At 38.5% G+C, this 24,536-nt stretch overlaps 2 protein-coding genes across 4 annotated transcripts in view; one reads left to right on the top strand and one right to left on the bottom strand.

The window, feature by feature from the left end:
• POLR3G (RNA polymerase III subunit G) overlaps positions 1-4,579 on the bottom strand; it is a 42,333-nt gene extending 37,754 nt beyond the window's left edge. For all 3 annotated transcript variants that reach the window (XM_028091939.1, XM_028091941.1, XM_028091940.1), the window contains exon 1: positions 4,448-4,579. The gene's annotated coding sequence lies outside the window, so the exon portion shown is untranslated. The remainder of the gene's footprint in view (positions 1-4,447) is intronic.
• Positions 4,580-4,729: 150 nt separating this feature from the next.
• Positions 4,730-15,267, top strand: MBLAC2 (metallo-beta-lactamase domain containing 2). The gene is made up of 2 exons (XM_028091935.2): positions 4,730-5,634; positions 14,384-15,267. Exons 1-2 carry the CDS (start codon positions 5,181-5,183, stop codon positions 14,767-14,769), a joined length of 840 nt encoding a protein of 279 aa, XP_027947736.1. The 5' UTR covers positions 4,730-5,180; the 3' UTR covers positions 14,770-15,267.
• The last annotated feature ends 9,269 nt before the right edge of the window (positions 15,268-24,536 follow it).

The raw sequence follows: 24,536 nt of genomic DNA, 5'->3' as shown, positions 1-24,536 counted from the left end.
CTACACTCACAAAGATGCTGAAGTGCAAAGGCCCCAGTGGTCTCCAATGGTAAAATCCACTGGCCTTTTGTCATGCTCTTGGCCTTCCAAAGCACACAGCTCACTGTTGCCTCCTCCCTTTTGGAACTCTCTCTTTTCCAGGCTTTATTAAAACTCCAGGTTTTGGGGCGCCTGGGTGGCTCAGTCGGTTAAGCATCTGACTCTTGATCTCAGCACAGTTCTTGATCTCAGGGTCATGGGTTCAAGCCTAGTGATGGGCTCCATGCTGGGTGTGGAGCCTACTCAAAAACAACAACAACAATAAAAACACCTCAAAATAAAAACAACAAACAACAAAAAGCCCTCCAGGCTTTTCTACCCCACTGACTTTTTTTTTTTTTTTTTTTGTCTACTTCTCTTCTTAAACTTCCTAAGTATGGATTTCCTTAAGGTCCAGTCTTTGGCCTTCTGCTCTTTATGGTCCTGGTCTTCAGAAAACACATCCGTACTCAGTGTTAGGTGAACTGTCCCATACTATTATCTACAGCACTGACTTTTGTCTTGAGTTTCAGCCCATGTTCTCACTATCAAAAGAATATCTGGAAAGCACTTTAAACAAAATACTGAGATCATCTTCCCCCTACACCAACTAGCTTGCCTTTCAGGTATTACGTCTCTATTTCTATCCATGGTATGTTATTTTCCCAGTCATCGACATTTGATGTGAAAGACATCAGTATTGATTACTCACTCTGTTCCACCCTTCCTATCAAATCAATCAGCTAATTCTTCCTTCAAAACATCCCTTCCTTTTCATCTCCTCTACCATAATCCCATGTAGCCCCTTTCTACCTCACTTTGGACTGACTGCAAGTTTTGTGGTATCCCTTGTTCTTCCCATTTAATTTATTCTTCTACATAATTCACCCTTAGGCATAGTTCTGATTATGCTACTCTTCTCATTTCCCTCTTGGCTATAGAATTAAATCCAAACTCCCTACCCAAGTGCTCAGGGCCCTTTTAAGATGGCTGCACCTATCCTCCTGACTCCTTCTATCATCATGTCTTGTTTACCATTCTCTCCACTGTAATCTACTCCCTCCTTCCCCTGCCTGACTGGGTCCCCTTTCACCTGAAGATCCAGTTTAAGTCCCTCAAAATCCACAACAGTCATATCACCCCACCTTGCTCTTAGGGAGAGCCTCCTGTTAAAATAAACGGATTTTTTAAAATTGAGGTGTTACATATTGCTGCTCCTTAATTCTGGAAGAAATAGAGACAATGCCCTTTTTAGGAAATGGGCCTTTTCCAAAGGGAAGAAGTTTCACTTATGTTTCCATTTATTTCTTCGGCTGTAGTAACAGTAGAGATTTTACATCCCTCACTGTCTAGCATGGTGCTCTCTACACAGCAACAGTTCCACAATTAATGTTAAGCTCCTTCTTTCTTTCCTTCTCTCTCTCTTTCTTTCTGTCATATGATTTCATGAGCAAATCTACCCAAATCAGTCAGGCTACCATTAACATTGTTGTTGTTTTTAAACTTCCAGAACTTTAAAGTTGGGAGACCTGGATATACACCGGAATCATCAGAATTTAAAAACAAACAGAACAAAACAAAACTCAGGCTTCCCCCCAGAACAACGAAATCACAATTTCCGGAGATGGGATAGGCCTTAGGACTTTTTAAAGCCTTCCTAGAGATTACAATGTGTAGCCCAAATTAAGAACCACTGCTTCAGATTAAATTTCACATTTTGTAAAAGAGGAATGCGAAGCCCTGAGAGGTTAGCTGACTGCCTGAAGACACACAGTTAATTCCTAACAAAGACAACTGGGTTAGAGCCTCAGGTACCTTTCCATTGTCCATTCATCTACATTATGCTACCTGAAACATACTTCCAGGCTAGTTGAAGACTTCTTTAATCCCACAGATGTCTTTAATCTTTACAAAGAAGTGAATTAGTAATGGTGAAACTGAATTTAAAAGTGTAAAATCAGAAGCATCATCTTCCATTTTGGAATGACTCCTGAAAATTCCTATTCCAAACTGTTCTGAGATACTTTGATGGGTATAGTCCAAGCATCCAAGAGTTGAAATGCAAAACCCATTCTAATCAATTATAAAGACAACCTTGCAGCAGAGGCTGAGCTAATCTCTAAAATTCCTCGTAGCACTAACATTTTATGAGTTACGTTGTGGCCCAAATGTATTGTTGTCCACATCTCACACTGTCCCTTGCACATATTAGCTAGGTGAATAAATGTACAAACAGATGTAAGCAGGCATGGAAGCTGGGGGGAGACATTGAAAGCCAGGTCACAGTATCTTTCCTGACAAATGACACCTAAATTGCCCCAGTCAGAACCCGATAGGCATACTGATCTCTTCTCCATCTCCATCAATCCCCTCATCAATAGAAGAATGTCAGCTGTATCCTCTCTTACATGTTGACCTCCCTTCACCTCTGCTTTTGTTCAGGCCTTTACCATCAATCACCTGGACCCCTGCATAGAACAAATAAATTCCCATGGCCAGAATCCCCCTTTCAATTCACTCTCCAGTCTTCTTTCTAGAACATAAACCTTGATGTGTCACTCTCCTTAACTAACAAAGCTTTGAGTCTAACTTTCTGCCTCTTGCCCCCTGCATGCCCCCTCTAGCCACTCTCAACTCTACTACACCAACTCTTGCATGTAGCATTCCTTCTGCCTGGAGTGCCTTCCTCCCACATCTACCTGAGCAAGCCCCAGCAACATTAAAGATACTGTGTAAATGATAGTTTTTCTCCACCCAACACGGAGGTAGGTCTCTCCCTTCTGTTTCCCAAGTACTACACTGCTTTTATTACCCTTTTAAAAATCGTGTTCTAATTGTCAGTTCTTGTCTGTCTTTCCAGTAAGCTCTTCAATTATCCATTCATCAAATATTTATCAAGCACCCTCTGTGTCAGACCACTTCTCCGTACTGGGAGTATAGTAGAGAACAAAACAAAGCTTCTGCTCTCACGGTGCTCATAGTCTAGCACAGGAAATGGGAAAGGCCAACTAAGAAAGGACAGACATCCAGGGGAAAGTGTGATGCAAGCAGAAGGATCTGTAATAATGAAGGCCTCCTTGAAGACTTATTCACATTTTCATGCTCTGCCACTAATCCGAACCTAGCAAAAGTCCAATAAACACTGGGTGAATTATTGCTGAGCTCACTGCCTAGTAAGGATATCCCTCCATTTCCCCTACAGTAGTTTCCCTCTGCCTAAAGGAAAAATACCCAAACTACAGAAAGCTCTGTACTTCCCATGCTCTCCTAACAAACAGTGGTCTTTTAAGTCCTTCTCATATACCATTGTTCAACAATCCTTTCCATTTGTATCCTTATAGCACCTAGTTTTTACTTCCTGTGGTATATATCCCATATTGCTTTACATTGCAAACATTTGTGCATAGATATTATCTTCCCTCAAATTCTTGAGAACCCAGATCACGATTTTTTTTCTACCCAGTTCTATTCTCATACATCATCTAGCTCAAGACCTTGCATGTAAAGATAGCCCTGAACAGAGTGACTGGATAGATTCTAACTAGATTAGGAAAATACTGAGAAAAGCTGCATCCTCAGCAAAAGCTTTAGGAGTGGAGGGGAAGACAGTACATCTCTTCTATGAAGGCTTATTAGTAGCTGCCACAGTAAGGGTTTTCATAATTATTTTTTATAATGCTATCTCATGGGTATCTTTATAATTTTTCCTGGCTGAGTAGGGAGGTTAGTCAAGTTCTCAAGGAATTTTTGAAGCCTAACGATGTTTCAATAGCTGGGAGGTGCTAGGTGGGAACAGGGACCTGGTGCTAATAGTAGGGGTAATTTATGTGGCTGGCTGGGCCACACCCAGGCACTATCCACGTTTCTTGTTCTTACAAGGTGCGATTGCCTCCACCTTTACTTAGTTGAGCCTATCAACTTTCTTAGCTCTCTTCCAAGAGCGGACAAACTAACCAAAAAAAAAAGAAAAAAGAAAAAAAAAATGGAGAGTAGGGGAAGGAATACAGAATTTCATTTTTCAGAAGATCAGAAAAATCCTCTCCCCCACGATACAGGGTAAAGTGCCAAGAGTTAGGAAGACATACAGTCGGTCCTTAAGCAGCAAGTCTGCGGCAATGACTCGTGCCTGAGCCAATCACATAGTCACCAGATTTGAAAATCTACCATCAGTTAGGGAGCATAAATCCCCTTCTAACTCACTGCAAACAGTCCCAGGAAGTGGAGACTAGGTAAAATCTGGAAGGGACGGTTTTTCAAAGATTTTGAAGGGTTTAGGAGAAGAAAAGGTAAAGCTATCTCCCAACGCCCCTCAATCCAGAAGCGCTTTAGTGAACCCCCACCCCTGACTTCCCCCACCTTCTCCCTGTGTCCCTTTAACTTCTCTCTACCCTCTCCATCTCCTCCCAGCCCCTCAATTGCTCCCTGTTACCTGCTCACTAAGTCTCGAGGCTTGGGTAAAACTGTGCAGCCGAAGTGCCGGCCGGCAAGGAAGGGGTGCAGACAGAAGGCGCGGGCGCTCGGATACGCGTTCCACCTCTGGAGAACCGCGCTCCGCCCTCCACGCGGCCTCAGAGCCTTGTTCCGATCCCAACCAGTTGGACCCACCCACTCCCTAGCTAGGCCCCGCCCGCTGGGCCAAGAGCTTTTTAGCCCTTGGCAGGCGCCGTACTCCTCCATCCGGCTTGGCCTGACTCTTTCGGCGCCGGCTGGAAGTGCGCTTCGCAGCGCGAAGTGGGTGGGAGGACCCGGCACCTCCTCTGCCTTGCTTCTTGCCTCTGCAGTCAGATCCCCGGGGTGTAGAAAGTGTCTCCTTCTGGGTTTCCAGTGTGCTGCGGTGCCCCTGCGTTAACGCCCCCTTGTGCTGCAGCTACTGAAAGCCGCGACTACTCCAGCGCCTAGGTGCGGGCAGAGCAACCTCTGCTCTTTGCGGACCTGGCTGGAGGGTGCGGCCAGACTCTTCAGGCCGCGTCTCGGCGCGTCCTTCCTCCTAGTTCTCCCCCCACGCCCTCGCGTCTCCCGGATCCCCCGCCCTCTCCTCGCTCTGCGCCTCCTCCCTGGCTGCGGGCTCACCGCTCCACACCGCCGCAGCGCCTAGTGTGTGGACAGCCTGCCGGAGGCACACACGCCTACACCCACTCCGCTCGACCGCACCCCTGCCCAGCATGTCCGCGCTCGAGTGGTACGCCCACAAGTCCCTGGGCGACGGCATCTTCTGGATTCAGGAACGCTTCTATGAGTCGGGCAACCGCGCCAACATATGGCTGGTGCGCGGTTCCGAGCAAGATGTGGTGATCGATACGGGCCTGGGGCTGCGCAGCCTCCCAGAGTACCTGTACTCCTCCGGTCTCTTGCAGGATCACGGGGCCAAAGAGGACGCGGCGTGCCGGCCACTGCTGGCGGTGGCCACCCACGTGCACTTCGACCACTCTGGAGGCCTCTACCAGTTCGACCGGGTGGCCGTGCATCATGCTGAGGCCGAGGCACTGGCTCGCGGGGACAACTTTGAGACCGTGACCTGGCTGTCTGACAGCGAGGTGGTGCGGGCGCCCAGCCCCGGCTGGAGGGCCAGGCAGTTCCGAGTGCAGGCGGTACAGCCCACCCTCATCCTGCAGGATGGTAATGGGCCCTCACGGGCGCGCGCTCTGTCATTAAGGGAGGGGATTGGGAAAAACTGTTCGAGGGATGCATGTTGCAGACGTGCGTGGCTATAAGCTGGCCTGTTTTGTCACATCGCAGAAACACCACTACTGTTTTTCCCTTCCCTGAGTAGAAGCCCACTCGGTCGGAGCCAAGGCCAGTTCTGGCGCCGTGTGGCAACGCCAAGTACTGGATAAAGCCGGCCCCACCCCCTAGTCAGTTTCCTGTGTAAGATACAGTAGTAACACTACAGAGGCTTGCGACTAGGGATTCCCCCATTCTTTTCCCGAACACCTGTCTGATTTCCAGACGCTTTTCTAGCGAAAAGACTTTTAAGGAATGACTCCTCACAGAGAGTTCATGACATGCTCCGTGCTTTTGAGGCTGGCTGACTTCATCCGCTATGTCAGTGGTCACTGCTGGGTATGAGCAGTTCCCACCTGTAGGTTTAGAAAGCCATTAGAGAGCAGGGGTTCCAGTCTGCTCTTGCATCCTAATCTCCAGATAGGTTTCTGTTCTTGATGTAGCCTCATTAGAGAAAAGCTTGATGGCGAACATAAAAAGTAGAGTAATGTCTTACATTATGACAATATACGGTCTGGTTTAAAGCAAGGCCTGAAAAAAATTAAGGAGGTTATTTCTGGTGATGGTGAAGTACATGGACTAATGCATGGACAGCCTTAGGCCTGTGCCTCTGTAAAAGACAGGATGGGGATCAGAGAGAAACTAATGGAATAAAATAAAATAGACTTGGGCCCCAGCCCTCGCAACCCCAGCAGGCACTTAAATAATTGAGCTAATTAGCCACAATAGCAATATTTGTATATTAATTTCCTTTTCTTTTTTTTAGAATACTTTTGTTGATTTCATTTTATCTTCACAACACGTTTGAAGTGAGGTGGCTGACCACAAAGCAAGATAATGACAAAAGCTAGGATTTGAACCAAGACAAAACAGATCAAAGCATGCAGATCATAAATCCTACCCCATAAATATATTATGGTAATTCTGAGTAGGATATGAAACCCCCTTCTCATATTTTTATCTTGAAACCATTTTAATTGCCAATTTTATTTATTAAAACGTTACTCCAAGAGGTAGAAAAATCCTGTTGCACAATAAGGCTACTTTATGACTGACCAATATGACAAATAATGAAATATTTCACAATAATCAGTTTATCATACAGATGAGATCTTGATCACTTGAAATAGAAAAAAATAGAAAGCAAGATTCTGTACCTCACACCTCACTGAAAAAGTCTTTTCATTAAAATTTTAAATCTAAAAATTAAAAAAAAAAGACTGGTTAGGTGGGAGTCATTGTTTGACAATAAAAGTACATTTACAGTATTTCTTGTATTTCTTGGTAAAATTGATACTTTTTAGAGGTAGGATTTCCATGCAGTTGATGGGTATTGAGTAAATTAATTGTAGCACTGAGACCAAAAAATGTTTACATTAGTATTTAAAATGTATTAATTTGTCTGAATGAATAAATTACTTCTGATTTATTTACTTTTGCTTCTGTGCCAGCAATAGGAAATCAATGGTGAAAGAATGATAAGAATTACTGTTTTATAGGTGAGGAGTCCCAGCAGGCCTGAATATCATGCCTGAGGTCACATATCCTGTTTGGAAAAGAGCTAGGACTAGAATCCAGGTTTCCTAAATCCCAGTTGATGGTAGTAACATTATAGCATTTTGGAACTGCAGGGTGCCTGTAAACCTTTGAAAGTGTGGGGAAAACAGCTTAATATTTACCAAACACTTAAAGCTGAGAATAGGGTGTTAAATTAAAAGGTGTTTTTCAGTAGGAGCAGAATGCCTCACCTCTCAAGTAGTACCTAATTTCCTTTTTTCTCAGGAATATTAATTTCCTTTCTCTTCTGAATGGTGTGGCCTGCTAACTTGCTGTTACCATAATCCAGATGCCTGGAAGGAGATACAAAATATTTATATGAAAAATTCATACACAGTTACACACACAGGAACAGCACATATCCAGAGAGCATGAAGTTGTTGTTTTAGTTAGAGCATAAGGAGACTGAAGTCATTAGTTTATTACATTTCATTTAGTGAACTGATGATCACTTGTCATGAGGAAGCATAAATCTGGGCACGGGATAACCAACCCAAAAGCTGACTTGTAAATGAGGGACAAAGGAGAGATCATCATCCAGTGTACCATCTTAGATGGAAAAACAACTCCCCCTACTAATAGTGACATAGTATCCTCCTATAAAAAGATAGATAAACCTTAGGTTAATATAGTACCTTCTTGATGGGGCATACATCTGTCTGTTTTTCACAAATGATATGAAGTGCAGGCATTTTGTCCCCTGTTATATATGTTTAAACAATTTGCCTAGAGTCACCAAAATAATCACAGTTATGACAAGTAGACTTAAATCATTTGGGGAGGTTAAAAACAAAAAATAGAACCCAGAAAGGTAGCAGGTTGAAAAACACATCTAACTTGACTCCATCCCAAACCTAAGACTACTATAAAGGGACGGTGGTTTGTCTGTTTAATTGTAAATCCATATTGAACTATTTCGGATGCTGCAGAGTAAATGTGATGACTGAGTCAGCAGTTTTATCTTCTGGCAGCAATGGGAAATCAAGAGCCAATCCAGTCTGCACTGCAGGAACCTTAAAAGGCTCAGGAATTAGCAGTAGCTGGTACCTTAGTGGGGGCAAAGGAAAGAATACTAAAATAAGTAGAATTGGTTGAAAGCCGTTTAAGAGGTTATTGAAACTCTGGAATGCCCATCTGGTTAGTGTGTCCTCTGGGGGTGGGTAAAGCAGAAGAGTTTCTTGATTGAAAGATGCTAAGTACTCTTGAGCTCAGGATTCAGTATGGAAAATAGAGTGTGTGTGTGTGTGTGTGTGTGTGTGTGTGAGAGAGAGAGAGAGAGAGTGTATGTTCCCTACAAGTTTCCAAGAAGGATAGACCCAGGTCTTTACCACCCAAGTAGCAAATTGGAAGAATCTTACCTGGGAAATGCATCCAGCCCTGAAGGAAAGACTAAGATGCTGATCCCTAATCAATCTTCAGCTTGATCTCTCCACAGTGAAGCCTTGGTCATTAGTCCCATGCATGTGCTTCAAGCAGCCTTTTCACCCCCCATTCTTAAATGGGCAACCAAGCATTATGAAAAATCTGAGAAAATCATCTAACATGAGATCAAATACTAAAACAAATAACATAAGGCAATTTGAGGGTTGAAGATTATCATTAATAGTATCAGGGGATGACAGAAGCTATTGCATTCAAGATATCCAAGAGACAATAGGATGCTTTAAAAATAAGCAACAGAACAGTATATGCGCATGTGTGCGCACGCGCGCGCGCACACACACAAGAGAGTCTTGGAATTTAAAACGGCATTTTTTTTTTTTTAAGATTTATTTATTTCAGAGAGAGAGCGTGTGTGCAACAGAGGGAGGTGCAGAGGGGGAGGGAAAGAGAGAGAGAAGCAGACACATGCCTGCCCCATATGGTGGTCAACGTGGGGTTCAACATGGGGCTTGACCCCATGACCCTTAGAAGATGACCTGAGCTAAAATAGTCGCTTAACTGACTGAGCCACACAGGCGCCCCTAAAATGGTAGAAGTTTCTTAGTAGAACTGGAAGATAAAGTTGAAAAACTTAAAAGAAAGAGCAGATAGGCAAAATGAAAACTAGGAGAGAACCAATAGAATCAGTTTGGAAAATTCAACATTGGAATAAAAGAAGCACAGATAGAATAAAGTGGAGGAAAAGAAATCATAATAGAGATAATTCATGAAAATACCCCATAATTAAGGGATGTAAATTTTTAGACTGAGAGAGCCCACAGAGTTCCTAGCATGAATAAAAACCCACCCAACCAAAGGCACATTATCGTAAAATTTCAGAATATTAGAATCAAGCTTCCAGAAATTTAAATTAAAAAGTCATCTATACAGGGGCACCTGCGTGGCTCTGTTAGTCAAGCGTCTGACTCTTGGTTTCAGCTCAGGTCATGATCTCAGGGTCCTGGGATCAGCTCTAGGTAGGGCTCTGAGCTCAGCGGGGAGTCTGCTTGGGGATTCTCTCTCCCTTTCTCTCTCTGCCATTCCTCCCTACCCCCGTCTCAAATAAATCAATAAATCTTTTTTAAAAAGTCATCTATACAGATCATAATGGCTTTGGAGCCAGAAAAGAACTATGTCTTATTTGAATACAATTCATTTCCAATTTAGAATTCTACATCCATTTCTCTAACAGTGAAGTTCCCAAAAAGATTATTTCCCAGGGCGCCTGGGTGGCTCAGTCGTTGGGCGTCTGCCTTCGGCTCAGGTCATGATCCCAGGGTCCTGGGATTGAGCCCCGCATCGGGCTCCCTGCTCCATGGGTAGCCTGCTTCTCCCTCTCCCACTCCCCCTGCTTGTGTTCCCTCTTTCGCTGTATCTCTCTCTGTCAAAAAAAAAAAAAAAAAAAAAAAGATTATTTCCCACATGCTGTTACTTAGAAACTTACTAAGATACAATTTTATCCTGTTTACTCCCTTCAAAATAAGGAAGTAAAGCAAGAAGAAGACATGGAATAGAGGAAACATGAGATACAAGAAAAGGTTGAAAGGAAGCATCAGGATGATGGCAAAGATGGTACTCCAACAATGATATTATGCCAGGTGTAAAGAGCTCCACACTGATGTAGTTAAATCATTAATCTTTTGGAGGATGAGAGGATGAGAAATATATACATGTGTAGTGCCAGTAGGAGAAGAATGAAGAGTAAAGAGAGCTAAAAATTCTTATATTTCGTCGTGGAAGTTGACCAGTATCATCTAAAATTTAAAAACCAAGAAATGGTAATACATGAATGAAATCAGTACAGTATATCTAATTTGTAAATCAAGAAATGAAATATAAAAATTATTTAGAGATGGGTATCTCTAGTAGAGGCAGCTACCAGAAGAAAAATTGTTTAAAGTGGTTGATTCTTGGGAGCAGGATTGGAGATAGAGTCAGAATGGGGTAAATAACTTTTTCTTACATTTTAAGCCCTTTTGGAATATTTTATTTGAAATATATATATATTTCTTTGATGAAAAATTTGAGAAGCCAAGAGAAGTTTAGTGTGGCTGGAATCTGATGACAAGTGGGTCAGGGTGAGGGCTTGTAAGGATATTGTGGGTAAGTGTGTGTGTGATTATATATTTATATATATGATATTTTTATATATGGATACATTTCATAGGCAATTCTGATTCTTGTAAGAGAAGTTTTGATGAAATTATATATGAGAGCATTATAAGCATATGGAAGGCACATATAAAGCCACAGGGTAATGGCAGACCTAATGATATTTAGCCATATGGCCTTATCAACTGCTTACCATTGGTATCTATTTGATAGGTGGGCACTTTTGACTTATCTGTTGCTAAATATTTTGAATATCCGTCTCTGACAGCTCCATTATTACACCAACCTAACTATAATTTCTTTACCTTACCTGCCAACCATACATAAATGACATAAATGGGGTTTGTGATACCCAGAGGCACTTTAAATCTGGAACAGTTATCTTGTAAAGGAGTCTGGCCCCTTATGACTATCCTTGGTAGATACCTAGGAATGGAATCCCTGGATCTTACGGTAAGTGGAGGTTAATTTTTTAAGAAAGTGCCTGTTTTCCGAGGTAGTTATACCGTTTTACACTCCTATATGCAATGGGTAAGAGTTCCAGTTTCTCCACATCTTTGTCAACACTTGTTTTTGTCCATCTCTTTTTATTTTAGCCATTCTCATGAGTGTGTAGTGGTATTTCATTGTGGTTTTATTTGCATCTCCCTAATAACTAATGATGTTGAGCATATTTTCAGGTATTTATTTGCTATTCAAGTATCTTGTTAAAGGGTCTATTAAAATCTCTCCTCCTTTCTAAAAATTTTAATTTTTATTTTCTTATTATTGAGTTGTAAGTATTCTTTATATATTCTGAATTTACATTTCTGGGACAAACCTCATTTGGTCATTATCCTATTTATAAATTGCTGTATTTAATTTGCCAATATTTTGATAATGATTTTGAGACAACTATCATTAGGATTATTGGTTTGTAGTTTTCTTTTTTTACATTGTCTTTGTCTACAATTAAATTTGAAAGCTTTCCCTCCTCATCTATATTCTGAAAGTCTAGGTTCTTTCCCTATCTTGAGTGACTGACAGAATTGACCAATGAAGCCGTCTTTGAGCCTGAACTTTTCTTTGTGGAGAGATTTAAATTATTAACCAATTTCTTTGCTTGATATAGGTCTATTTAGATTTTCTATTTCTTCTTCAATCACTTTAGGTAATTTGTCTCTTCCTAAGAATTTGTCTTTTTCAACTAAGTTGTCAAATTTGTTTACTTAAAGTTATTCATAATATTCCCTTATACTCCTTTTAATTTCCTTAGGGTCTGTAGTGATACCCCTTCTTTCATTCCTGATTTTTGCAATTTGTGTTTTCTCTAACTTTTTTCTTTGTCTAGCCATTGGTATATCAGTTTTGTTGCTCTTTTCAATGAACTAACTATTGGTTTCTTTGATTTTTTTCTAATGATATTTGTTTCTTATTTATTCCTGTGCTGGCCTTTATTATTTATTCCTTAACACTTACTTATATTTGATTTGCTCCTTTTCCTAACTTCTTAAGATCAAAACTTTGGTTAGAAACTTTGATTTTAAACAATTAACCCTTTATAAATAAGCATTTAAAGCAATAAATTTTTTTCTAAGCACTGCATGAGCTGCATCCCATAGATTTTGGTATATTTTATTTTTATTTTCATTCAGTTCAAGAGATTTTCTAGTCTCCTTTGTGATTTCATCTTTGATCCATAAGTTCTGTAGAACTGTGATGCTTACTTTGTGTATATTTGGATATTTCCCATATTTATTTTTATGATTTCTAATTTAATTATGTTGTAGTCAAGGAACATATTTTTATGATTTTATTCCTTTCACATTTACTGAGACTTGCTTTATGTATAGCCTGATGGATATTCCAAGTGCAATTAAAAAGAATGTATGCTGTTTTAAGATAAAGCATATTATATATGTCACTTAGGTCAAACTGGTTGATAGTATTGTTCACATCTTCTGTATTCTTACTGATTTTCTATCTACTTGTTTTATGAATTATTCAGAGAGGAATATTTAAATCTCTAAGCATAATTGTTGAACTGTTTATTCTTTTTTAAAAAATATTTGTTTGAGAGAAAGCATGAATGAGCATAGGGGGAGGGGCAGAGGGAGAGGGAAAGAGAGTCTTAAGCAGACTCCATGCTGAGGATGGAGCCTGTCATGGGGCTCAATCCCACGACCCTGAGATCATGACCTGAGCCGATATCAAGAGTCCAGCACTTAACCAGCTGTGCCAACCAGGCGCCCCTGAACTGTTTATTCTTATTTCAGTTCTGTCATTTTTTACTTCATGAATTTTTAGTCTCTTTTTTAGGTACAAACACATTTATAATTTTTTAGTGTGTTGACTTAAGGTATATCCTAATGAAATGTACCTCTTTTCCCTTCACCAGTAGTCCTTATTTTGTCTAATATTAATATAGCTACTCTAGTTCTCTTATTAATCTCTATATGGTATAACTTTTTCAACCTCTTTTTGTCTTTGACCTTATAGTTCCTCTCTGATAGACTGCATATATATCTTGCTTTTTATTATTATTATTATTTTTAAAGAGGTTATTTATTTGAGGGAAAGAACATGCATGCACGAGTTGCAGGAGGAAAAGGGGAAGGAGATGGAGCATCAGACTCCCCACTGAGTAGGGAGCCTGACACAGGGTTTGATCCCAGGATCCTGAGATCATGACCTGAGCTGAATTCAGACACTTAACCAACTGAGCTACCCAGGCATCCCTGTACCTTGCTTTTTAAATGTATTTTGACAATCTCTGCCTTTGATTAGAATGTTTATCCCATTAACATTTAATGTAATTATTGATATAGTTGAATTTAGGTCTGCCATTTTGTTATTTGTTTCTATGTCTCTTTCTTATTTATCCCTCTTTTCTGCTTTCATTGTCTTTTAGGTTTAACAAATTATGATTATTACACTGTTTTAATTCCCCTATTAACTTTTTAACTATATGTCTAATTTTTCTCTTTAGTGTTTTCACCAAAGATAACAATATGGGACTTTTAAATTATGATGATTTACTTAAGTTAGTACTGATTTAAATCCAGTGAAACAGCAATTTTGCACTCATACCTCAAAGAGCAGCATTCATGAATTGTGTCATCGTACCATGGATGTACTGAAAAATAAAAGTTTTGTGGTCAAATAAGTTTGAGAAATGGTACAACCATATCTCCCTTGTGTATATATACAGTGTAGATTAGCATAGTAAAAAGCTCTCAGAAGCCCTGTAGAAAAAAAGCTGCTTCATTTTCTTTGAAGAAAGGGTTTCCAATACTATTTGACTACAGAATCTTCCTTTTCTTTTATGTATCACAACAACCTACAGAAATAGTGTTCCACATAACTCACTTTGACAAACACTGGTCAAGCAAACAATAGAAATGAAATACAGGCAACTTATTTTTAATTCATCAAGAAGTATTGTGTTTTTGAAATAAAATTGAAAGAAGTGTCATCCTTCCAGACCTCTTTAAAACCAACTAATGTTCTTTTATTCTTTAAATGATTAAAGTCAAGTATACAACATGTTTGTAAGCTCTGTTTCCATTTGTAGGGGATGTGATCAACCTTGGTGACAGACAGCTCACTGTTATGCACATGCCTGGTCACTCCAGAGGCAGTATTTGCTTACATGACAAAGACCGGAAGATTCTCTTCAGTGGAGATGTCGTGTATGATGGATCACTGATTGACTGGCTCCCATACAGCAGGATAAGTGACTATGTTGGAACCTGTGAACGTCTGATAGAATTAGTGGACAGAGGTCTGGTAGAGAAGGTGCTTCCTGGGCACTTCAATACCTTTGGTGCTGAAAGGCTTTTTCGATTGGCTTCTAACTATATTTCAAAAGCTGGGATATGTCACAAAGTTTCCACTTTTGCCATGCGATCTCTTGCGAGTTTAGCCTTACGTGTAACAAATTCTAGGACCTCACCCTAGTATCTATACTGATAACCTATTATGATTAGTTCTATAAATTAATCCAATTCATTTTGTGTTGTTTAAAGTGATTAATAGTGAGCATTTCAAGAAGTGCTTTATTAGAGAAAAAAAGATTGAGAGTAAGCCAAAAAAGGAGGTTCTTTCTTTAAATTTTTTCTTTCTTCCAAATAAGAAATCAATAAAATAAGCTTATAATTTGCCAAGCTGTCATCTTATAATATTTGTCACCTTGTAATATCCAGAAATGACATAGAACTATACGCGAAAGCAAGGAGGCATTTTGCAGTAACAGAAAGAACTGTCCCTGCCTCCCATTTGTCTTATTTTATTTCCTAGATGACCTAGAAAAAGAGGCATAAAGTTTTATGTTTATACTCCAAACTTGATATTTTTAGTATATTATTTAAAGGTAAAGGTTCTCGAGTTTAAAATACATTAGTAGTCAATACAAACATATAAATTAACATTTAAAATGACAGCTAAAACAGTCCATGTTATGGCACAGAATTTTTATGCTTCATTTATTTATTCTTAATGTAATTATAGCATACATTATATGTTGTGTAATTTTACTTACAAAGAGTACAATGAATTTTGTTTATTGCAAAGCTTTAAATATAACTTGCAGAGTGCTTCAGTAAAAAGCTACTAATAGCATTGTCTGTTATGTGCGTGTAATATTTTCAATCATAAAAGTGAAATTCAAATGTCTGTAATCTAATTACAAATTGTCAGATTTCTCAAAAGGACACTGTCAGGCAAATTTGAAAATATACACATTGAAAATAATTTTTTATTATATCCTATTTTAATATTAACAGCTATTATAAACAAAACTTTTCTTGTTAAATAGCAGCTTCAGTATGTGTCATATTTTATAGTATCAGAACAACTACAGAGATCTAGGAATCCTGATAGGAATCATTCTTTTACTTACCATAACATACGTATGTACCACAGAAGGCTTTTCAGATTAATTGCAAAATATGCATTAGATATTGACTTAGAGTGAATTGCCTTTTTTTATCCTGATTCACAACACCTATTCCTGTTCAGTATTCTTTGTCTTGAATGAAAAAAAGTCTACATTTATAAAGTTATAGGAAAGGTTTGCCCACTATTTTTAGTAAAACATTTTGGTTTGGTGCTCTTTATAATTTATTAAAAAGCCTTTTAGAATATTTCATAAAGGTTTTTTAAACAGTTTTTTCACTGCCTTTTTATTACTGACATCCAAAACCAAACTGAGATAGCTTTGGAGACCAGATTTTTTTTTTTTTTAGTATTAAAAAGGTTTAGCAACTTTGATTTCTGAAAAATTGTGAAATGTTCCCACCCTCCACCCACCCAGGTTCTTTAGTCTTTTATTTATTCAACACATGCACACCCACACATCCACATGGATACACACAGTCACATACATATATACATGCACAGTATTGTGCTAAACACTGTGGAAGCCTAAAAAGTCAAAGAGACTACATCTTAGCTGGAAGTAGAAGGCAAAACATGAATAACAATATATGCAGGTTGAAGCTAATACAAATTACACAATAGTATCAGGGACATAAGTGGAGGGATGTGGAATTTGGTTAGGAAAAGATTCCTGAAGGAGGGCTTTTTCAGTCAGATCAGAAAGACGATTTGTTAGGTGGTCAGGATAGGGGACAAAAGATCCAAGAACAGGGATGGAAGCATTGCTGTCTACAGTAGGCTATTCCTTGGGACAATTTAAATTTAATTTTCAGGGATCTTAGATCTTCCAAACACCAAGTATTTAGCATGAGAAAGGTGGGTTTGTGATTGTGTATATAAGAATCATCCTCAATGACAGACAAGCTATACTGCCACATGCCACCAAACAAATCTTCTCATTCAAGGCAGTTGGTCTGTTTCAATTGATAGTACAACATCAAGAATATAGATTCGGTTCAGGGCAACTACAATCACTTAATGAGCCTTAAATATAGCCATTATTTTTATATCAGTAGCATAATAAAAGAGAAAAAACAAAACCAAAAGTCCTTAATCATTGACCATTTTACCATACTTTAGGACTTAAAAAAAAAAATCAGGGTATAGTAGGCACTAAGTTTTATTGAGAAATATTTAAACCTGATGAAGGCTTTCTTTATTTCTTAAAAGTATAATTTTTCAAAACATGTTAATTTTATTTTTAAATTTCCAAATTTTTTTTCAGTTTTTCAAGTTGTACAAAAACATAAGACTGTGATATTTTGCTTTTGTTTCGGTGTGACTAAATTGGGGAAAGGATCTATCATCCATTTAGTGCCCATGCTATGCATTTTAAAATACGCATTATTTAGTTTAATCCTGGCCCCAGTGCCAAGAAGTAATTGACCAGCCTCATACAACATAACTTTGAACAAAGCTGGTAATTGAACACAGGTCTGTCTGCCTCCCAAACTGTGCTCTTTCTCTTGTACCTGCACAATAACATAAAATTGGCAAAATGTATTTTTACTTTCCCAGATGCCACATGTGCCAAGAATAAATCAAGTGATGTTAAGCCTAATAATAGCATATTTTAAAAGAAGCTTTAAAAAAATATATTTTCACCCTGACAGTGACCCGTGTTATAATTTATGGTTTTTGGAACTAAGAGTATGTAAGTGCTATTCAATATTGTCAAAATGTAAGACATTTAGAAATAATTTTTATTTGTATTGTTAATATCTTAATCTTTGGAAATTCATTTTCCTTATTTGGTGTTTCCTTTTAACTAAGAAGTCTAAAACAAACAAAAACCCTGTGTGTTATCCTAATATAGTTGAATAAATGATTATGTGTAGTTCTTATATGAATAGTAATGATTGTGACATGCACAAATTGTCTTCTTATAATTTTCAGATAAGTGTAAGTAAACAATTGTGTGATAAATATTAAAGTGAACATTTTATTTCAATCTTTAGTTGGTATTTTTTCTAATATTAGCAAATTCCCATTTAATTTCTTAGGAGGATATTTCTTAGTGAAGTGCAGTTTCAAAAATGTGTAATAAGTAAGATACCAAATCTTTGGGAAAGAATAGGGAATCCAGAAACTGAAAATGCCCATATAAACTTTTAGTAGTTAATAAATATGGCATTTTAAATCAGTGGGTAAAAGATGAACTATTCAGTATGTATCCCAATTGTTGATGTTGGAAAAAAGGCCCTTGACAACAAAAATAAATTACCAAATGGATTAAAGACCTAAATTTGAAAAATGGAACTACATGTGTATTAAAGAAAATTTAAATCATATTTAAGACATTAGGATAGGGAAGATCTTTATATAGAAACAAAAAGCAAGATTATATCAAAATTTAAAATGTCCTAGAACTCAGATGTCAGAAAGTGAGAAAAATAAATTAGAAGAAAATATTCACAAATTGTATAACAGCAATTTTTGTTTTAACAAGAATGCCTACAAATCAGTGAAAAAAAAAGGTCAGCTACTGTAAGGGAGGAAAGACCTTTCCTCTACCCTCAGGTTCTGTGGCTGGACCCAAGGATTAAACTTAAAAAAACTTTAAAAAGACAAATTAACAGGAGCAAAGCATACAACTTTTATTTGATGTTAATATTTTTATGTGTATGGTGAGGCTTTTATATATAAGAAATGAAAACCCAAAGAAGTGGACAGGATTGAGAGTTTACATACCATTTTAACAAAGAACAATAAATTATGGAGACTGACGAGACAGGAAAAGAAGGTTTGGACTAGGGAAAATGACTAGGAAATAGATGAGGGAAACTAATGAAAGACAAAGGTTTTTCTAGAAGGTTTGTTGATATAGATTAATCTTGGTGTCAACTCCCTGTCTCCAGTGATAAGAATGTTCTCTTCTTCCTGATATCAGGGAGGGCACCTTCCTCATGGGAAATTGAATGCGCTGTTTTAGGTAGAAAGGGAAAGGTCAAAGAGCCCTTCCTGTATCTGTTTTCTCTCACTTGCCTTCAGGGCAGTCAATATGCCAAAGTGGCATATTTTGGGGTGGCATGTTCTTTTCCCCTTTACAACCTATTACAAAAATGGGTAAATGATATGAACAGGTCATTCACAGAAGAGGCAACACAATGGCCAATAAACATACAGAATTATGCTGAACCTCAGCAGTAAACAGGGAAATGCAAATTTAAATAATAAGAAAGTTTAACCAGATTGGGAAATTTTGAGAATATGGAGTATTGGCAAAGGTAAGGGTAAGTGGATATTTTCATGCTGTGCTGCTAAAAGTGTAAAATGCTTCCAGCCATTTGGGGAGGGGGCAATTTGGGAGCATGATTTGGCACATTCTGATTTTGGGTTGAGAATTGTAGATTGAGCATATACCTTTACCTCTGCTCCTTTTGGAAACAGTAAAATGACAGGAAAATCATTTTTTTATTGACCAAAACTCAAGAACATCAAGAATAGTACAGGAGATAACCACATCAACATTCTGACACTGAGAAGCTGATAGATGAATGAAAACTAATTTGGTAAACCCAAGAAAGCAGAAAACAAGAATAAGGAAAGCCAAGAAATGATCTTATTACAACACAACCCCCACCTTGCCTCTGCAAAAGGCTTAGAAATGGATAGTACCAGGTGCCTCTAAGAGTTGTGGTAAAGGTCTTTTTAATTTAAATTTTGTTTGCATCTTAGACCACCAAATCCCTCCCTAACTACACTACTAAGCAATTTCCTCTCCCCTACCTCAGAGAAAATTGGAGGTTATTTTAGATTTACCCTGAAGTTAAGTAATCTGTAGCTTTAGTGCCTAGCACTTGCATGGGCCCTTGCCATGGTCCTGGGAGGGGCCCAAGAAATGTGTTCAGATGGTCATTTTTTTGTTTGTTTTAATTTGCAAAGTCAAATTATTTTTTATTCTTTCTCTCAAAGCCCCCAAATTGCATGTTTCAGATCCCACAAAACTGTAATTTGCTCCTGACTATAGGATTATTATGTGGAGAAGGTAAAGCAGGATCTCTATTGAGAGGAAAATGGATCTTGTTGAACTGGCGTCCTATATTGAAGAGAGAGGGATTTAGCAAAGGTTTATGTACAGTGAAAGTTTGTATACTTAAAGTTCACAGTCCCAGACAGTTTTCCAAACTAGCTCAAAGAATGTTGGCAGCTATTGGTGACAATTCTGTCCTCCAGGCAAGAGACTGAAAGATCCTTTTCTTAGAAATTTGACACCTAAAAGACCTAATAATACTGAATCTGGGGTCCCTGGTGAAATCTCCTTACAATGTTGTGCACAACTGCAGGGCCTCCCTTCCTTGCCTCTCCTACACAGAGACCTCTAAAGTGTTCTACTCTTTTTCATTTTTTATTTCTTTAATTTTTTAAAAGATTTTATTTATTTATTTATTTGAGATAAGCAGGGTGCCCGACGCAGGGCTCGATTCCCGGACCCTGAGATCATGCTGAAGGCAGACGCTTAACCGACTGAGCCACCCAAGCGCCCCTAAAGTGTTCTACTCTACACCAAAGCCAGCATCTTGTGGAAAAACCAAAAGAATAAATGGAAAAAACACTTAAAGCAGTAGGAGAATTTAACAAAATAGCAGTACACAAAATTAACACTAAAAACCTATAGTCTTCATCAAAGAAGACATACAGATGGCAACTAAGCAACTAAGCTGTTCTTCAATAGGTGATTGGATATTTGTGGTGCATCTAGACGATGGAATGAGCTATCAAGTCATGAAAAGATATGGAGGAAACATAAATGCCTATTACTAAGTTAAAAATACCAATCTGTAAAGACTACATGCTATATGATTCTAATTATAGGACATTCTGGAAAAGGCAAACATTAGAGATAGTAAAAAGACCTGTGGTGGGGGGCCCGAGTAGCTCAACCGCTTAAGCTTCTGACTCTTGATTTTGGCTCAGGTCACCATGTCAGGGTCTTGAGATCAAGCCCAGAGTCAGGCTCCATGCTCAGCAGGGAGTCTGCTTGGGATTCTCTCTCTCTCTCTCTCTCTCCCTCTCCCCCACTGCACTTCAGTGTGTGCACGCTCTCTCTAAAATAATAAATACAGTAAATCTTATAGAAAAAAAAAAGACCTGTGGTTGCTGGGTGCTGGGGTTGGGGGAAGGGATGAATAGGTAGAATACATAATGATGGTTGCAAGTCATTATACATTTGTGGAGCCCATAGAGTGTACACCAAGAGTAAACCCTAAGGTAGACTGTGAACTTTGGATGATTATGATGTGTCAAGGTAGACATACCACTTGTAACAAATGTTCTATTCTTAATGGGGAAGTTGATGATGAAGGAGGCTATCCATGTGGGGGCAGGGAGCCTATGGGAAATCCCTACCCCCTGCTCAATTTTGAACATAAAACTGCTCTAAAAGAATAAAATCTTTAAAAAATCTATAGTCTGGGGGCACCTGGGTGGCTCAGTTGATTAAGCATCTGCCTTCGGTTTAGGTCATGATCTCAGGGTCCTGGGATTGAGCCCCACATTGGGCTCCCTGCTCAGCCAGGGAGTCTGCTTCTCCCTCCCTCCACTCATGCTCTCTCTCTTTCTCTCTGTCTCTCTCAAATAAATACAATCTTAAAAAAAATCTATAGTCTTTATACAAACAAAAATGAGTTCAAAGATATATAATAATAATATGTACTTAGAATAATTTTTAAATACCTAGGCATACATCTAAAATATGTAAGGAAACATTTATAAACTTAAATAAGAAATATATAAGAACACTTATATTTGAATTTATATATGTTCAAAACATAGAGAAGGAAAACTATGTTTTAAAAAATACTATGTACTTGGATAGAAACAGTGGGAAACAATTCTCCATAGGTCTCTCATGCTTCTCCATAGGTCTTCTCATGACAGAGGCACTGACTGCCTTAGCTCCATACTATCTTTTTAAAAAAAGTTTATTATTAAGATAAAATTTACATACCATAAAATTCACCCTGTTAAAGTATACAATTCAGTGGTTTTAAGTATATTCATTAAAATGTGCAACCAACCCACACTCTAATTCCAGAATATTTTTATCACCCCAAAAAGAAACTCTGTACCTATTGGCAATCTCTGCATTTTCTCTCCCTGCCAGGCCCAGGTAACCACTAATCTACTTTTTGTCTTTAGGGATTTGCCTATTCCAGACATTTCAGATAAATGGAATGACACAGCATGTGTCTTTTGAGTCTGACTTCTTTCATTCAGCATAATGTTTTCAGGGCTCACTCATGTTGTAGCATGTATCACTATTTCATTTATTTTCATTGCCAAATAATATTTGATCATATAATATATACAACATTTTGATTACTCATTTATTCATTGATAGACATTCGGGTTGTTTCTACTTTTTGACTATTATGAAAAATGCTGCTATGAACTCAAGAAATATTTGTTATGTGGTTGGGGACATGAGAGACTAAATGGAACAGAGGGTAGCCAAGGCGGCAGAGCCAGGCTCAGGCTCATTTGATATGTTACTTGTGATGAGTTGCATGAGAAGAGTTGTCCAATCAGAAAAGATACTTTGCTTTCCCGAGGTTAAGTTTTTTTTTTAAGATTTTATTTATTTATTTGAGAGAGAGCACGAGCACAAGCAGGGGGAGCAGCAGGCAGAGGGAGAAGCAGGCTCCCCGCTGAGCAGGGAGCCCAATGCGGGGCTCGATCAGAGGACCCGGAGATCATGACCTGAGCCGAAGGCAGACGCATAACCGACTGAGCCACCCAGGCGCCCCATTGAGGTTAAATTTTTATATACTTCGTGGGATGTTCCTGGGATTTGCCATTGCCTCGTTTCCCATTATGAGTTTTAACTTTAGACACTGATCAAATGATTAAAATAGAATTCTGTTAACTTTTTCTGTATTTGTGAGGGGCCTGGCTGTATGCTGCCCTAGTGAAAGAAGGTAACACTATATTATTAGTCATAATTTCAGTAATGTTTTTAAATGCTTCTTGCCAAAATCTTACTTTATAATTTGAATCTAGTTATCATAGGGCCAGTTGTTTCAACCTGGTATGTATATGAGACTTATCCATGGAGTTTTATATAAATAAATATAGATGTCCAGGACCTATACCAGACATACTGAATCCAGTCACTTAATATTCTTGGTATATTTTTGGTATACTATGTATATTATTTCTCAGGATTATATGTTATAGTTCAGTATTTTTTTCCCTTTCAAAACTATGATCATCTATTTTTTATGGATCAGGTGAAACACTCAGACTTTTTTTTTTTTTAAGATTTTATTTATTTATCAGAGAGAGGGCACCATAGAGAAAGCATGAGCTGGGTGGAGGGGCAGAAGGAGAGGGAGAAGCAGACGCCCCGCTGAGAAGGGAGACTGATGCAGGGCTTGATCTCATGACCTGAGCCGAAGGCAGATGCTTAACCAACTGAGCAGCCCACGTGCCCCTCACTGACCTCTTTGAAAAAAGGCTTAATTATTGTCCTTAAAGACATTTTGTCTTTTTTTTTTTTTGAAATGGCTTTATTTGGTTTACATGCCATAAAAACAACCAATTTCTTTGTCAGTTACATTAATCTTATTATGAACTCTCATTAGACCTTTTAAATTTGAAAATTATTAGTAATAAATTAGTCATAGCCATTTTAAGTCTCTCTCATCTATGGGCAGTTTTCTTTTATTCTTGTGCTTGCCTGAAGCAATCTACAATCAGCTACAGGTCTGAGTGTGGGTATTTAACAAAAAAGAATCATTTCAGGGCCCAGTGGAAAAGGAATGTGCCAGCTACTTCAAACTATTGACACTTCAAAGAACAGGCTCTTGGGTATAGGCTTTTCATGATATCACTTAGACAACTTTCAGAGCATACTGGGGGCTGGAGTCAGGATTCTAGAACCCTTTAGTTGAGAAGCAGATGGCTTCACAAGACTGCCATCTCAAGATCTAGTGAAAAAGAATTTCTTACATAGTACTGAATAAACTGATAAGGGGAATTTTTATTGTGGTTATTTGTTTAAAATATTGTTGATATTGTCTTTTTTTAAAGTACTTTTTTGGGTCCTTTTATTTATTTATTTATTTGTTTGTTTGTTTATTTAGTTTTAAGATTTTATTTACTTACTTGTCAGAGAGAGAGAGAGCACAAGCAGGGGGAGTGGCAGGCAGAGGGAGAAACAGGCTCAAGGAGCCTGATGTGGGACTGGATCCCAGGACCCTGGGATCATGACCTGAGCCAAAGGCAGACACTTAACCAAACGAGCCACCCAGGCATCCCATTGATATTGTCTTAATGTTCTATTTTCTAGATATATAAAGAAGCCCTTGCCTTTCCTTCTTAAGCTATCTGTAGTCCACAGCAATTTACTAAACTTTTTGTAAACTGAAAACATTTAAAAAAGGTGTCAGCTTCTCATTGACCAGCCCCAGCCCCAACATTCAGACACTTTTAATGATATACTTATTTTGCAAGGTACTAAAGTTATTTGCATGGTTTCAGTGAGAATCTGTCCCCCTTTATGCTAGGCTATAATTGGAAAAATCATTAATAGAAGCAACGCTGTGCCTACAATGTCATATTTAAGAATGGTACTCATTTAACCAGATATTATAGGCTACTTTTCGGGAAATAAAACTGATCTTACTTATGCACCCACTGCCTACTGAGTCCATTCTGGAAAGCTGGCCATTGTCTGACTTACAGAGTCTCTGCTATAGACTGAACTTTGGGTCCCCCAAAATTTATACGTTGAAACGTAATCCCTAACATGCTGGTATTTGGAGATGGAAACCTGGGGAGGTGAT

The sequence above is a fragment of the Eumetopias jubatus genome, unplaced genomic scaffold (assembly GCF_037043125.1).
Source record: "Eumetopias jubatus isolate StellerSeaLion01/CBP00866 unplaced genomic scaffold, mEumJub1_p1.0 scaffold_5, whole genome shotgun sequence".
Classification (NCBI taxonomy): Eukaryota; Metazoa; Chordata; class Mammalia; order Carnivora; family Otariidae; genus Eumetopias; species Eumetopias jubatus.
This window is presented reverse-complemented; position numbering and strand designations above follow the sequence as displayed.

Excerpts from the sequence above, each read along its gene's own strand:
- MBLAC2 (XM_028091935.2), top strand. The coding sequence starts at position 5,181 with ATGTCCGCGCTCGAGTGGTACGCCCACAAGTCCCTGGGCGACGGCATC. Across the intron at positions 5,635-14,383 it reads CACCCTCATCCTGCAGGATG|GGGATGTGATCAACCTTGGT; the intron begins GTAATGGGCCCT and ends TTCCATTTGTAG.